Source organism: Mauremys mutica, chromosome 7, assembly GCF_020497125.1.
Source record: "Mauremys mutica isolate MM-2020 ecotype Southern chromosome 7, ASM2049712v1, whole genome shotgun sequence".
NCBI classification, from domain to species: domain Eukaryota; kingdom Metazoa; phylum Chordata; order Testudines; family Geoemydidae; genus Mauremys; species Mauremys mutica.
Genome location: NC_059078.1, coordinates 121,626,318 through 121,642,469, shown reverse-complemented (window position 1 = coordinate 121,642,469; position 16,152 = coordinate 121,626,318). Strand labels below are relative to the sequence as shown.

At 43.2% G+C, this 16,152-nt stretch overlaps 1 protein-coding gene across 1 annotated transcript in view; it reads right to left on the bottom strand.

Annotated features, from left to right (window-relative positions):
• SORCS1 (sortilin related VPS10 domain containing receptor 1) overlaps window positions 1–7,696 on the bottom strand; it is a 430,514-nt gene extending 422,818 nt beyond the window's left edge. The window contains exon 1 of the mRNA XM_045024608.1: window positions 7,660–7,696. Coding sequence (XP_044880543.1) covers window positions 7,660–7,696 — 37 coding nt within the window. The remainder of the gene's footprint in view (window positions 1–7,659) is intronic.
• Between the last annotated feature and the right edge of the window lie 8,456 nt (window positions 7,697–16,152).

Here is a 16,152-nt window from a genome sequence, read left to right as displayed (position 1 = left end):
GGAGTGTAACTCAGCCACCAGGCCTTCTGGCGGCCTGGCAAGGCCATCCCAAGACTCTCAGACTATTGAGCCACTGCCTGCTAGCCCCCCATGAACCCCACTACAGGTAGCAACAGAGGTTTTAGGACTTGGAGTGTACGATGGGGTGCTCCTGTCACCCCTGGACTGGTATCTCCGCCTAGTCACTCTGGGGATTAGCTCTTGAAGTAGGCACCCCCTTCCATAGGTGCTACATTTCTAATCTACCAGGGGGTGCTCCCCCCTAACCCCATCTCTTCCCCCAAGGCCCCACCACCATCCTGCTTCTTCCCACCCCAACCCTGCTTCTTCCCAACACTCCTGTTGCACCTTCCATGGATTACTTTCTGCACCCTGGCTCCCTTTCTTTCTCTCAGCGCGTGCATGCAACTGCTGTCTAGCTTCCTTTAGCCTGTCTCCACAGCTCAGTTTGCAGCCCACTACCTGACTTTATAGGCCCTGCCTGTTCCTGCACAGGTGAGCCTCTCTCTAATTAGCTGCCTCCAACCTAAGGCTCCCCTGTTTGCAGCCTCATTAGCTGATTGGGCCCAGCTGGCCCAACTCAGCTCTTGTGGTGCTAGTGTGGGGAGCTCACTCCATCACAGAGTGAAAAAAAATTCCTTACCGAAATTCAACTGCCGGTGAAATTTTGTCAGATAGAATTAAGTGACCAAACGTTATGCTTTAAATGTGACTTGTTTGCAAAATCTTCCAAGACGAAAGGCACTTATTCTGCACTCAATAAACAGGACCTTGCGAGTGTATCCAAGAGCATAGTTTGGCCCTATGGAAATAAATCTGCTGTGTGATGATAACTGGCATGTTACAAAAAATTAGAGACCAATGCAAACCAAAACCCAGTTCCAAACTTTGGAAAAGTTCATACCTAGATCTGGATCCAAGTTGTCTCCTGGATACATAACTCCATAAGGGCTTGTCTGAGTGAATAATAGCACCCAGCTCACATAAGAGATGTGTGACTTTTTACTATTCCCTCTTTAAGGAATTACCATATAGCTCAGGTTACAAAGCCCTCTGTTTTGAACCTGCAGAATGACAGTTCTACCCCCCATCTCCCTGTCTTTGTATCATTTATTTAGTAATTGTGTTTGGGGTCTAGAGAATACAGGCTCCAGACCCAAACTTTGCATCAGCAGCCAATGCAGGATATGTATCTGTAAATGTGTCAGTGAACTCACACACAGAGGAAAGGGCTAGAATCTGGTGCTCCCCTGTCAGCGCTTTGTTACTGGTTGGTCTTCATTCTGCCAGGCTTGCCTCACTTTATTTTGCATGGTGTGAGAAGCAAACACTACGCACTAAGGAGAATAGTGAAGCGTAAAGGGATATTACACATTTTACTGCATAATGATGCCAAAATTTAATCCTCTGGAGGCTTGTGATTTAATCAGCCAGTGGACTGGCAAAAACAAGCAGCAGCACTTCACCTGCTCTGCGCTCATTACAAATGTGAATGAGGACATTCGGGAAGTACAAATATAATGTCCAGGGAGAGGAAGCAAACCAATATTGAAATCCTTATTTAGCTGTGTACTTCTAGATACATTTCTGTCCTCATCCTGAATCACCTTCCTTCATCTGATAGCTAGGGTGATGGAAAACCATCAGCGTACCAGATGTTTGATAGATCACTAGTTCTCAGTCTCAGGTTTGTGACAAGATGTCAGGGGACTGGAATCATCCCGCCTTTCCCATATTGGTAAATGAGAGGTGGGTCCCTGCTATATGGGAGAAGGTTCCAGGGCAAGGCCTGGCATTCATAGATTATAAAATTAGAAGGGGACCACTATGATCATCTAGTCTGACCACTGGAATATCACAGGCCACAGAATCTCGCCCACTCACTACGGTAATAGTGACCATAGCCTTTAACTGAGTTACTGAAGTCCTCAAATCTTGACCTAAAGATTTCAACTTACACCATTTACTTTAGTTCAAACCAACAAGGGACCTGTGCCCCCTGCTGCACAGGAAGGCAAAAAAAAAAAACCCATTCCTTCCCAACCCCAAATATCATGCTCAGTGAGACTCTGAGCGTGTGGGGGAAACCCACCGCCAAGACACCTGGGAAAGAATTCTCTGTAATAACAGAGAGCTCAGCCCATCTAGTGTCCCATCTCTGGCCACTGGAGATATTTGCTAACAGCCATTGTGGATGGGCCGTCTACCACTGTAGGCAATCTCATTATTCCATCCCCTCCACAAACTTATCAGGCTCTATCTTGAAACAAGTTTGGTTCCCACCCTCCCACTACTCCTCTTGGAAGGCTGATCCAGGACTTCACTGCTCTGATGGTTAGAAACGTATGTCTCATTTCAAGCTTAAACTTGTTGATGGCCAGTTTATATTCATTTGTTCTTATGCCACCATTGGCCCTTAACAAAAATAACTCCTCTCTCTCCCCGATGTTTATCCCTCAGATGTATTTATAGAGAGCAATTGTACCTCCCTTCATTTTGTTAGGCTAAACAAGGCAAGCTCCTTAAGTCTCCTCTCATAAAGTAGGTTTGCCAATCCTCTGATCACCCTAATAGCCCTTCTCTGTACCTGTTCCTGTTTGATTTCATCTTTCGTAAACATGGGAGACTTGAACTGCACACAGTATTCCAGATGAGGTCTCATCAGTGCCTCTCTCTACTGGAAATACCTCATTTAATGCATCCTACAATTTCATTAGCTTTTTTCACGACCTCATCACATTGGTGGTCATAGTCATCCTGTGATCGACCAATCCAGGTCTTCCTCCTCCTCTGTAGCTGCCAACTGAAACATCCCCCTTGTTGTTAGTCTCTAAGTGCATGACCGTGCACTGTTACATTTCATCCCATTTCTACTGCTCCAGTTTTCAAGGTCGTCCTGCAGATCTTCTTATATGATATTATGGTCCCCCTGCGTATTGGCAATACCTCCCAATTTTGTGTCATCCAAATTTTATTAGCATAACCTTTGTGCTAGGTGTTCTTTCTCCTAAAGAGAATAATTCCAGGGAGACCATGACTATCCTAAACTGATACAAACTGGTACATCTAAATCCAACCCAATATTTCTACCAAAGGAACCCAAATACTGTGGAAATCAGAGACCCAAACAAGGTGCTTGTATGAACTGGCAAATAATAGTGAGTTGAGAGAGAGTATACAGGAACAAGTCTGGGGTGCATCTGTCTTAGTGGTCTTCAGTGAAGAACTTTCCCAGAAATTGCAGGTAGGATGGAGCTTGACTTTGGAGACAGCTATGCAGGCAGCTTCTAATGCTGCCCTTAACTGACTGGCCTTGTCTACGGTTTTATTCCCAACACACTGAAGATTTTTGGACTTTTTAAAATGTTTACAAGGAAGCTTGACAAACTGAATGATTTTTCTACGCTGGGCTCAGTGAGGAGGTTTCAGACTGAAATCAGAGAATGACTGACTGTGTGTCAAGAAACAGGCCATCCATAATGGCATTTCAAAATAATCTTCTGTTGCCTTGTGCGCTCTCGTCATCTGGATCCTCCCAATCCAGATGCTTCAACTCTCACCCAAGACATAATTCTTAGCAAATATTTCTCGTCTCTCTTTTATTTTGGTTGGAACATCCACATTTTCCAGATTTCACTTCTCACTCAACTCATGTTTGAGATGTGTTGTGAGATTTTTTGAAGTGTTTCTGGTTTTTCCCCATGCAGAGAGAACAAATACTTCAGCAGAAAACAAATTGTGAATGAATTCTTTGGCTTCATGTCCTTCCATCGTACAATACAGGTACCATCACCAGTTCTCCTAAGAACAACAGTAGAGAGCTGTTGGAAGTAGCTAGATTTGCCACTCTTCCTTTTGACATTTTGGGGGTTAATTAAGTGATGAAGTAACCCACACTCTGAGCATGGGGATCTTTGTTGGTCACTGGTGGTCAGGCTCTATAAGAGGTGTGTGTTTGCCACAACTTCCATTTTAACAGCTGTCAATCTTTAGCTCATGTGATACGAGCTCATGTTTTTAGAGATAAAGGTCCTGAGTTCCAATCTCACAGATGACCCAAAAAGGGAAGATTACAATCAGTTAGGAGTGATAATTGTGTGCATTTCTCCATCCTTCATAATGCTATCTAGCTTTTATATAGCATGTTTCAGCGGTAGATCTCAAAGCACTTTACAAAGATCAGTCCCATTATCCCCAATTTACACATAGGTAAACTGAGGCCTAGAGATGACGTGACTTGCCCAAGATCACCCAGCAGGCCAGGAATAGAATCCAGGGCTTCTGAATCCCATTCCAGAGCTCTGTCTCCTAGGTGGCACTGTTACTTGTCACCATGGGAAAGAGAAGAGGGACAATAGTAGAAACCCTGCCCAGAGCATATCTAGAAGACACAATGGTTAAAATATTGGTTACCTGTCCATGTTAACAATCCCACAATTATCAGAGGGGTAGCCGTGTTAGTCTGGATCTGTAAAAGCAGAAGTCTGTTAATCTATAAGGTGCCACAGGACTCTTTGCTGCTATCCCACAATTGTTACTCTGGTGGTAGTGTAATAGCATGCAGTTTTCCCAGAAATACCAGTGCAGACAAGGGACACACTACTTGTATTATCTTGGACTAAGGTGGTCATCTTTAGTTCAAGGCCAGCTTTATGGATATGAAGAACCAGGATTTTAGTTCTGACCCTGCAGATGTGTGTGATTAATAACAATGATCATATTGGTTCCTTCTGGCCTGGAATCTATGAATCTACAATTGACTTAGTGATTGCATCAGCAAGCTGATTCATTGCCAAATGATGGCACAGCTGGTTGGCGAAGGTGTTTTAAGTGAGGTGCCACATGGCAGCGAGGAGACGTCCATGAAAATGCTGGAAACTGGTACCCATATGTAACTGGAGACTGGTCAGTAAACAAAGACAACTTCACTTCATGCTGATGGTCTACTTTTATTCTACCACTAAAAAAAAAGACAAAAGTTGTCTAAATCCATCGTGCTGTTGAGTTATTGATATTTATTTATTGCTGGAGGATGGCTGAAAAGACACCAGTATTGTGAGAGGATAGGAAATTGTCTCTTGGTAAAGATTAGAACCGTGATTTGGGATATTGCATCTGTTCCTGGAACTGGTCTAATTAAAAAAAATTCAATTAAAGATCTACAAAAAAGATCTATGTGTCTAGTCATCAGTCATACATTATTAAAATAGTTCAATAGGCTGTTTGCAATACTTCTGTCCTTGTGCTGATTACTTTAAAGAGGACAAAGTCAAGGACCTTAGGCATTTTGTAAAGGAAAGTTTGTGAAACCTAATATTGACAGATTTGTTTTCATGGCAATTTCTGTTGTTCATTAACATTTTTTTTAAAAATTGTCGTAACTAGCAAACGAACCAAACCCCTGAATTTGAACTCCTTGAATTTCAAAATTTCTGGATCCTAAATTTTAGATTCTGTATTGCATCAAGAATTGAAAGGAGCCTAATTTTTCAGGTTCATATGTGGCAAAATCTCACTGAAGCACCACCTCTCGCTAGATTTTGACTCAATGTGGCAGAAGTCACATGAGATCAAGTTGCTCCTACAAATATCTGCCATACAACATTTCCAGGCAAGATTTCCACTATGGGTGGGGGAGAGGAGTTTGCGTCCTGAAACCTAATCTTGATTTGGCCCCAATCCCGAACCTTCTAGCCAGCCTGCACCTAATCTGGTTCTGATGCATCTTCCTCAGTTCACTTTTAGTTTAAATATTCCATGCACTGTGTCTAACCAAAATGTAAAAGGTCAAATACTATGGCGATGAGCACCATAGAAATGCATACATATAAAATAATTCCTTAAGCAACAGTCCTATAGAATGTATTCAAAAGTGATTAAAAAAAAGGAGAAAAGTTCAGATCATCCTATGGGATTTAATGACTATTTATGTCTCAGCCACAGAATTTTCCATCGGATGGTATGGAAGCATTAACATGTTCTATTACATTCTTTAGGTTTTAAAAGTAACTTCTACAGAATGCCATTTGTTTCATCGCTATTAAGTTCTATACGATTTTTCCATAAAGATAAAAAAAAATCACGTGCTAGAGCCAGAAAGTGAAAGTAATTAAAAAGGCCAAGATGATTGACATTCAAAAAGTAAAGCTGCAGCACAAATGCTGAAGTGTAAGTTGGATTTTAAAGATCCTTCCAGCTTTGCTAATCTACAGAATTATATGGAACATGACAGAATGTTTCTTTTAAAAAAAATTTTTTAATCTGCCAGTTCCTTTTTCTCTGATCCCACTCTCTGATCCCATCTGTTGCCTGTTTTAGGGAACCTGAAGCCCTTTAAAATGATCTTCTCTGAGATTCTGAATTCTGAAAGCATCTGTTGAGTAGGGGAAGTAAGCAGGGCCAGTTGCAAAATGCTAACTTTTCATGGGAAAATAGTTTTAAAAAGAAATGTCCTGTGAACATTTTTCAGTTTTTAAATGAAAATAAAAATAAAATAATGATAATTTTAAAAAAAACGAAGCCAAAAGCCAAAAACAAAATCAGTTTTTGAAAACCATTTTTGCCAAAGCTTTTCAGGTATTGGTTTCTGGGAACTGGAAACTTTCAACTAAAATTAATATTTCTGTTCTGGTTAACTAAAAAAGCTATTTTTCATAGAAAAAATATTTTGACCAAAAAATTCAGACAACTGCAGACTGAAGTACATTAGAGCTGTTTGTCTCTGAACTAGAGAAATGTTTATGGACTGTCTGTTCTGATTATTTATTTAGGGTTATATTATTATTATATTTGCACCAAAGGCCTCAGTCAGGAACAGGTTCCTTTGTGCTAGGTGCTGTACATTGGGTAAGTCGCAGCCTTGCTCTTTGTGGTAAGCACATCACTCTTCACATTAACGCTGGGAGAGCTTGTGTGAAACAAGTACCGGTAGTTTCTCTTGTTTTTATCTTTACATCCACTTCACAGCACGCACGCTGGAGCCTGCTCTAAGTTGCAGCAGCATCTCTCTGCTCCGATCAGGATTCATAACCCGGCTCTGCTGTGTGCGGAGTGACTCTTTCAACTCTCCAGCCACCTCCCGCATCTTAACATAAACAAGAACCATCAGGAGAAACATGTGGATCCTAGCACACTACAGCCAGACCCTGGGGATCTGGAGAACTGGAACAGCTACACCTTCAAAGGGTTTGCAGTTACCCTATATCCTCCCCAGTCCTGATTTTCACTGGGTTGAGGAAGTAGACCACCATGCATTAGGACAGATCCAAAAGCCAGGCACCTGAAGCCAGTGAGTTCACACTTAAGGACACAAGCCCTTGCAGGATCAAAGCTGAATGGCTGCTCCGTCTAGCCCATAGAGACCATCTTTGCTCTGAAACGCTTGCACTCTAGGTACGGGATGGAATGAGTTTGGGAGAGGAAGAGAGACGAGGATGGAAGGCTCATTTCCGGATTTTGCTTCCATTATTTAGACTATGGTGTATAAAGAAGATAACTCGAGCAAATCTGAGATCTCCTTTGGACCATAGAAACTGGAGGTATGGTGAGGAGAGGGGAGAAAGATCTGAGCTGTGGACTGTAATACCATGCTTTGCTCTATTAAAAAAAATTATAGATTAAAACAAGGATTATTTTTTTTGTAGCAGTAAAGAGACTCACCGTCTATTACTGTCATCTTGTGGAAGCCAGAAGCCATCATGCCAGATGTCTTTTCTTTTACAGTATTTAGATAAATTAAACTGTCAGTCTTCATTTCACCTGATGACTCCACCATGTATCATGCTGCGCTTAACAGAGTTTGAATTCAAAGTAATTCTCTTGGCATTGCAGTCTCGTTTTGGATTGGAATCTTTTGATGAAACCTAGGATACCGCATGTGAAACATCAGGGCAAATGAAGGCTGGCAAGTGACACGGGGCTATTTTTTGGCCAAGAAATACTCCCATTAGAAAGATGGAAAATCATCCAGCCCCTAAAGTTCTGCTTTCTCATTATAGAATGAGAGGAAGCCAGACTGCACAAAGATTAAGCCTCAGCCAAAAAGGAGAGACAACTTTACATTGGGGCAAATTCATCCCTGGTGTCTCTCCATAAAACTCAGCAGAGTAATGCCCATGATAACTTTGGTCCGTTGTGTCTTCTTAAAAAAGGCAACAGAAAATAAGAGTTTAGATTGTCAGAGCTTATAAACTCCCTTCCCTAAATCCACTAGACATTTAGCTACACTGATGCAGTAGGGTAATAGTGATGCAAAATGTTACTTAATTCTCTGATCCAGGAACAGGATGACTCAAGCGACTGGTAACTGGATATGGATCTTACTGTCTGGAGATAGGATTTAGACAAGTGTAACCCCACAGTCCAAGTTAGGGAGATCTTTAATTGGGATGGTTTGCAATTTACTCAGGAAGAAATAAAACACTTAAACCAAACATTGTGGGGAAAAAGGTCTTCTGTGTTCAACTCCCAGTCGGTATAGAACTCATCACACTAAAACAGACACTATTACTCTTAGCTCAGGATTGGCCATAGCTTCCATTGCTACACTCCACGTTCCACGCACCTTATGAAAGCCCATTTGAAGGGCATTAAGATTGGTAGGTTAGTGGTTCAAATCCTATACAGGTAAATACTGACTATTAATCATTACTGTCTAATGGCTTCTTGGCAAACCACAAAATGTATTAGTCAAAAATTCATTCCACATTATTCCAAGGGTAGAACAGTGGACTCACCACTGGAGTGTCCCCTTGTGGCAGTGCATGGCACAGCTGGCTCTCCTCCTCCAGCACCCCTTGCCAGGGGTTTCCCTGGTCCTGCCTCTTCTCATTATTTTGCCCTCCAGCCGGGTCACTGACAGTCCCCCACACCACACCCTTCTGGGGTAACAAAGTCCAACAAATAACTGTCCAATATCCGCACAAAAGATCTTCAGCCCCATGGTCTTCACACCCTTCTCTGAGTCATCCTTATCCCCTTCTCATGAGCTTCACCCTAGAGCCCTCCAGTGGGTCTGGGATCCTGTGGGTCCTGCAGGACCTGCTGCCATAATAGCGACAACAGGTAAAATCTTTGTTGCGGGTGGCCAAAAAAACCAGGCTGTGGTCATTTGTGGAAAAACACTAAATCTCTCGTCAATTTGTCATAAATAGAATTCCAGCAATGTAAAGCAAGCTTTTCTTCTTTTTTAAATAAAGGTTTTAATACTTTATTAAAGTGAGGGATAGAAAGAGATTTGATGTCTATTATAACAGGAGTTAAAAAAAATTCATGGTTTAAGCAAGATTTGTTTTATTCTCTTAGTGGTAAAAATGGAGTCAGAATTTCATATATATATATATATATTAACTGGCTTTTTTTTCAGTAGCATGGGAGAATCTGTTTCTCTTGCAGGTTTTCCAGGATCGACAGTTTTTGCAGGTCGGAGTGGGACAAAAATGCAAGAAAGAATGCGGGAGCGGGTGGGAGTGGATTTTGCGGGGCAGGATGGAAGCGGGGCTAAAAAAATAGTCCCACATAGGGCTCTACTTCACGCCACCGTACCAGAGCCTAGTAAAGGAACCTAGGGCTGTCATCTACAATGGATTTCAGTCCAGGGACTTTAGGACAGGCAGTCAGTGTTCACTCCGCCAGACTCCTTGCTGCTGCCGCCCTAGACCTGTTCCTGTCAGCATGCCTCAGGGCCAGGACTCACAGGGCTCCTCCCAATAAGTTCCAAACCAAAATCAGGCTTCACTTTTCATCCCTTCTCCACTTCAGGGGTCTCTCCCTGAAAGTCCAGCTCCTGCCCTATAACCAGGTCTTTTGCATCTCTGACTTCTACAGTCTCTTATTTTTATTGGTCCACTTTCCTGATTGCACAGTAATACTTAACGCTGACATGGCCAGATTTCAAAGCACTTCACAAAGGAAGATAAATAGCATCATCCTCGTATAGATGGGGAAATGGAGGCACAGACATGGGACACACAAAGGTCACACAAAAGACCCCGGAGAGTGAGGAAGAAAAGCCAGATCATGTGACTTCCCATCCACTGGCCACCACGTTGCCTTCCCATGCTGGTTGCTTAATACTGCCTCTAACATTGACCCTCACTATCTTTTCCTCTTGTATATCGATGGCACAGTGTTATTTGCTGCATCCCATTCACATTAATGGAAGTTACACACGCCTCAGGAGAAAACATCTACACGATGTTGGTGGCACCAGATTTGTTTGTATGGCTGGGAGTTCATATAAATGAGTGTTGTGACAGGGAGAAGGGAGTTAGCAGAGGAGCCTGCACTCTGATCACTCGGACACCATTAGTTCCCCTGGAGAACGTTGATTGGGGTCACTTAAGTTAATTAGCTAATCAGGATACAAGGATATTGACCTTTCACTCATGACCTGAGCTCGGGTAAATAATCATGTATATCTTAGAAAGAGTTAAAGTACTTGCTAAATTAGTGCAAATGAAATTAAAAGCTATAATGCAAGTAGGAATAAGCAAAGAAACTTAAAGATTGTTTTAAAATGAGCTTTTCAGTGAGCCTGTAGCCTAGTATTTGGCTTGAGGCCTAGTGTTAGCGAGCATAAGGCCACAATAAGCATAATAAAACTTAGCATTGGTAAGTAATCTTGCCTCAGAAGATTCACGGCATATATCTTGTGATAAACTGTCTAGATTGGAAAAGCTTTATTAGGCCAGACGGACCCCTTTACTGCATTGTATGGAGAATCTTCTATCTGTGCCAACGGGTAGCAGGAATGGCCGATATGAACAAGAGGCCGAGACTTAAACAAATAGAGTCTCAGAAATAGGTGGCTGCAAGGAATACAAGCATAAAAAGCAATCAAACCTGACCCGCTGCGGGATCTCCAGATCCTTAACACTTAATCACACCTTAAGCATGAGCATATAGGATGCAGATTCTGCTGTTATTCTTACCTTGTTTTTTTCTAGTTCTGTGACTTTTGCTTATATGGAGTGTGGTATTAATAAAACTCTGTGTGTGTGTGTCTCATTAATCATCTTAATTAATCTCTAAGTAGCTAGAACGAACCTGTTATTAGTGATAAGCGCATTTTGCACCCCAAATTAATCTTAAAGCTACAAGGAGCTGGAATATTCATGCAAAGCCACCAGTATCCATCTACCTCACGAGGTGCTTCTTTGCCGTAAGGGACATAGACACAGTCAAAACCAATTAGTATAAATATGCCAGTGAATGTGTGCAATTTGCTTTCTGCAGTGTTCTAGCCAGGAGGCACCTCAGTGCATCTAACAGGAAAGCTTCTACTGCTGTTGTCTATGGGGTCCGATTGCCACACAGCCCTGCCTCAGCCTTTTACTCCCCTGCTGATCCCTGTTTAGATTGGGTGCGTCTACACAGCAATTAAACACCCACAGCTGGCCCATGTCAGCTGACTCGGACTTGCAGGGCTGTAAAATTGCTGTGTAGACACCAGCCCAAGCCCGGACTTGTACATAGCAACGGGGCCGCCCAGAGGATTCAGGGGGCCTGGGGCAAAGCAATTTCGGGGGTCCCTTCCGTAAAAAAAAGTTGCAAAACTACAGAATATTATATTCTCGTGGGGGCCCCTGCAGGCGGCCCTGCATAGCAAATTGTAGCCCCATGACCCCGAGTTAGCTGATGCAGGCCAGCCACACCGTGGGTCTTTCATTCCATTGTAGACATACCCATTATGACTTCCGCCCAATAGGGTTGGGAGAGAGGGCCTGGTACACCCCTCTGTTGACAAGTGGGAGGCAGTGCTTAAAGCATGTATGTGCGGGAGGAGATCCAGACCCAGCTAATTCAATAAAAATCAAGCCAGGTCACTGAGAGGTGCACTTAAACTCTCTTTTACCAGTGCTGTTACTCCCAGATTACAACAGATAGCCTTACTATTTTCAGACCTGGGGAGGAGGGGAAGGAAGATGGTGGTGAGGAGTGGGAGGGGTTATGACTCCACCACCTACCTTACTCCGACTTACTGTCTCGAGGAGGTTGCCATAATAAAGGGGGAAGTAATTTACTCCCCACCAGAGCAATGGGGGAATAGGGAAGGAATTGTGACTCTGAATCATGGCTAATTGTCTAGTGCTGGTACAGTGTAGCTACACACCACACCTTACTCAGCGCAAGCAGCAATTCTAAAGTTGTCCCTGTATGAAGAGCAGTGCCTCTTCTGCGTATCAACAAACACGGCAGACAACTGCAGTTTGCCATGTTGTTAATCCAGCAATATTCAGAATTAAATTGACTTTTGGTGGGGAAAAAAACCCCAGAAAGCGTTGTTAGAAAACAGGTCACCAAAAAAAAGAGGAGCCCATCCTCCAATTTATCATTTCAGATCCATCCAGTACCCGAGACTGTAAGGCGCTGGGTGCTCCCAAGAGACCTAGATTTTGCTATTGGATATCCCCATTTTTGGTGCCCAGTTTAAGACACTTTAAAGGGGGCTGATGGCCAGAGGTTAGGTGTTCAGCCCTTTCTGAAAATAATGCTGCCTTAAGGTGTCTTTCTTTGGGCACCCAAAAATGGAGACAATGCGTCACTTTAAAAAATCTGGTCCGATGGGAGTTAAGGACGCCCAGGATATTTCAGAAGCATTGAACAGTGCATAAGATGAGGCAATGGTGAGGCGATCTGGTCAAAAACCACCGTTGCCTCTTTGGCCCAACCACTATTTGGGACCTTGAAGTGTTGTTTTCACTGAGATAAGAAATTGATGATATAAGTCAGATATATTCTTGGTGTCATTTTGTTTGACTTACAAAAAATGCCCACAAAGTCCTGCTTCCCTGAACATAGTAGTAACAAGCAACAGCTGGTATGCTTCTTCAGAAATCCCCAACTCTGCCACTCCAGCAAGCTCTGTGCCCAAGAAGCTATGGCCCTCTGTTTCCTCCTCTTAGGGTCATGCTCAACAGATCCTTCTCCTGGCTTTCCCCACAAAGCCTGCAGCCACTGTCTCTGCAACCAGGGAAAGCCTTCACAGAATATCAGGGTTGGAAGGGACCTCAGGAGGTCATCCAGTAGGGAGGCTGTGGAATCTTCATCTCTGGAGACATTTAAGAGTAGGTTAGATAAATGTCTATCAGGGATAGGCTAGACAGTATTTAGTCCTGCCATGAGGGCAGGGGACTGGACTTGATGACCTTGCAAGGTCCCTTCCAGTCCTAGAGTCTATGAATAAACCCCTTACTCAAAACAGGATCAATCCCCAAATGCATTTTTGTCCCAGATGCCTAAATGGCCCCCAGAAGGACTGAACTCACAGCCCTGGATTTAGCAGAGCAATGCTCAAACCACTGAGCTATCCCTCCACATGCCTCAGCTCTGACTTCCCATGCAACCAAGTAGCCCCCACTGTCCACAGTGTCTGTATTACATGGAGGGACTTAATTGCTCCTGCTGTTGAGCCCGAAAAGGAGTGCATGGCACCTCCACTGGTTTAACAATTCTGGCACCTCCAACCTTTATTTATCCAATTAACACTGCACTGACACTGACTTCTCACCGTTACAAGGAGCGGCCTGTTTTATGCAGACTTGCTCCCCGTTCTTGTGAGTGAGAGAGTGACATTAAGAGTGAGGGAGAGAGAAATTTGTCCAGAGAGAGAAATGAATTGGCGGTCGTGGAGAGGAGTGTTGGCATTAAAAGGGCAGGTAGCACTGCAGCTGTTTACCAAATAAATAATAAGTAATAAACAAGTGACTGGGGAGTTAAAAGAGGTTTCGGTCTGAACGAATTGCCACACTAAAATCGTTATTTATGAATTAATTTTAACTAACCCGATCTGCTGTGGCATATGTGTTTATAAATGACTCTTGGCTCGTTTTCCAAGCCAGAGCACAAACATTTTCACATGCTCCAATTAAGCATCTGCATTCATTTGTATTTTTTTCCTAACCAGATGCAGGAACAAAAAGTGGGGGGATGAAACACAATTCCTCAGCTCAGTCAATCAGTGCTGACAGTCAACAATAAAAAAAAAAAAAGACACCGTCTCGAAGTTTGGATTGAATTAGTACCTATCAATGAAAGGCATTCGATTAGCTGTGAGCCATTGTTAATATCACCATTATCATACCATTGTAGCAGTTTACTGTTGCACAGGAAGTTTCCTTCTGTTCACCCTAAATTGTCCTATTTGCCTTCATTCTGTTGGCCAAGAGTTTTAAAAGTCACTTTAAGCCGCCCTGGGTATGTGTCAGCACTTTCCAAAAACCTGGCCCCTTTAAGACATCTCAAGTGTGGCACCCCAAATCACAAATTGTTGACCAGTACTTTCAGTTACATCCCTTGACATAACACAAAAACCAGGGGTCACCCAACGGAATTAATAGGCAGCAGGTTTAAAACAGCCATAAGGAAGTACTTCACACAGGGCATACTTCGGCAAAATGGTCAGCAACCCCATGCGCTAGGTGTCCCTAAATCTCTGACTGCCAGAAGCTGGGACTGGATGACAGGGGATGGATCACTCAATAATTGCCCTGTTCTGTTCATTCCCTCTGAAGCATCTGGCACTGGCCAGTGTCAGAGACAGCAAACTGGGCTAGATAGACCATTCGTCTGACCCAGTATGATTGTTCTTATGTTCCATACCACACTCCAAACTCTTCTTGCCCCATCTCCACCCTTTATCTGCTGGTGACTGCATTCAGACATAGCCTATTGCTCCATGGCCAAACATCTGATTTACTTATACACGGACCATCTCTATTCAGGCATGTATTTCCTGTTGAAATGTAAACGTAAGCATTAAGACTCTTACCCCTAATGAATTACAGTAACTGGCTTTTCTCCCTGGGGCTGTACATACAGAACGGTCTCTTATGATCTGACTGCTCTTTGAGTAGAAAGTTAAACTAGTGGCAGATTTAGATTTGCTTCCGGCCTGAGGCCCTGATTCAGAAAAGCAGCTAGATTCAGGCAAACAGAAGCACGTGTGTAAGTCCCATTGATTATGAATGGGCTAAAGCATAAATGCTTGTCTGCATCTGTAGAGGTAAAAATCCTAAGGCCATCTTGGATCCTCTAAAGGACAACTAGGCGTCCATGTTTTTGAGCCTTCTTGTTCCCTCCCCATTCCAGTTTGGCGCCTTTTCCGGTTTAGGCGGGAAAGACAGTGGCTGTCAAACATCTAATCTGCCTAGTAACCAGAAGTCTGTATAAGGCAGTGTTCAGATCAGATCAGGGCTGCCCTTCTGAGTGGCAGAGTGCAGAACAGACAATTAAGGGTTGGCCATTCGCCCCACATGGGCTACTTTAAGTAGGGGATTACTCACTTACACACATTTAATCCATCGTCTATAAGATTCGCTCACTGTACACACGATGACGCAGGTAGAAGGAGGGGGAGTTCAACAACTTACCTGAAAGAAGCTCATCCAGCCCTGCTTTAAGATCCTGGTCCCATCCAGGGGATCCAGTGTTCCTGGCACGCCGTACCAACCTAAGGAGAAAAGGACATCAGTACTTCAAGCTGCTGAAGATGGTATTGTAATCATTGTGTGTTTGGCCATACAGTTCCCTATTGTTACAGCCTGCCTCGTTTTGTTATCTGCTCGTTGTCATCTTGGTTATTTTGGGGGTCCTTGCCATTACCTCCCTTTAACAAACTCTGTTGTACCTTTATTTCATAAAGTCTTCTGTAAAAATACAAACCGCCGGTGATAGATACGGGTAGGGGACGAACCTAAGACCGAAAAATCTGGGCCGCTTTAATCTTAGCCTCTGTTTCGGTCAACACATCAGGGTTTAAGCCCCGATGGTACCTCTGTATGAAGGGTTTGATCCTGCAAGCCACTGAAGTTGATGGCAATTTTGCCATCAACTTCAGTGGCAGCAGATTCCATTCCCAAATGTACACTCCATACCATACCCCTCAAGTCCTTCCTGTTTTGTGATGGACAGCGCCAGCCCTTTAACAGATGCTGAAAATGATAGGGGCAAAGGCTCTGCAGACTTACACGGATGAACTCCCCTAGTATATTTCTTGTATGGTTTGAAACATCTGTGCTCTCAGTAATTATTGCTTGACACCTTGCACGTACACTCAGACACCCCAATAAACTAGTTGTTTCTAAAATGATAAACAGATGAATAAACTGCAGAGAGAATATTTGCTGTTAATTATTTACTTTTGGGGGGGTT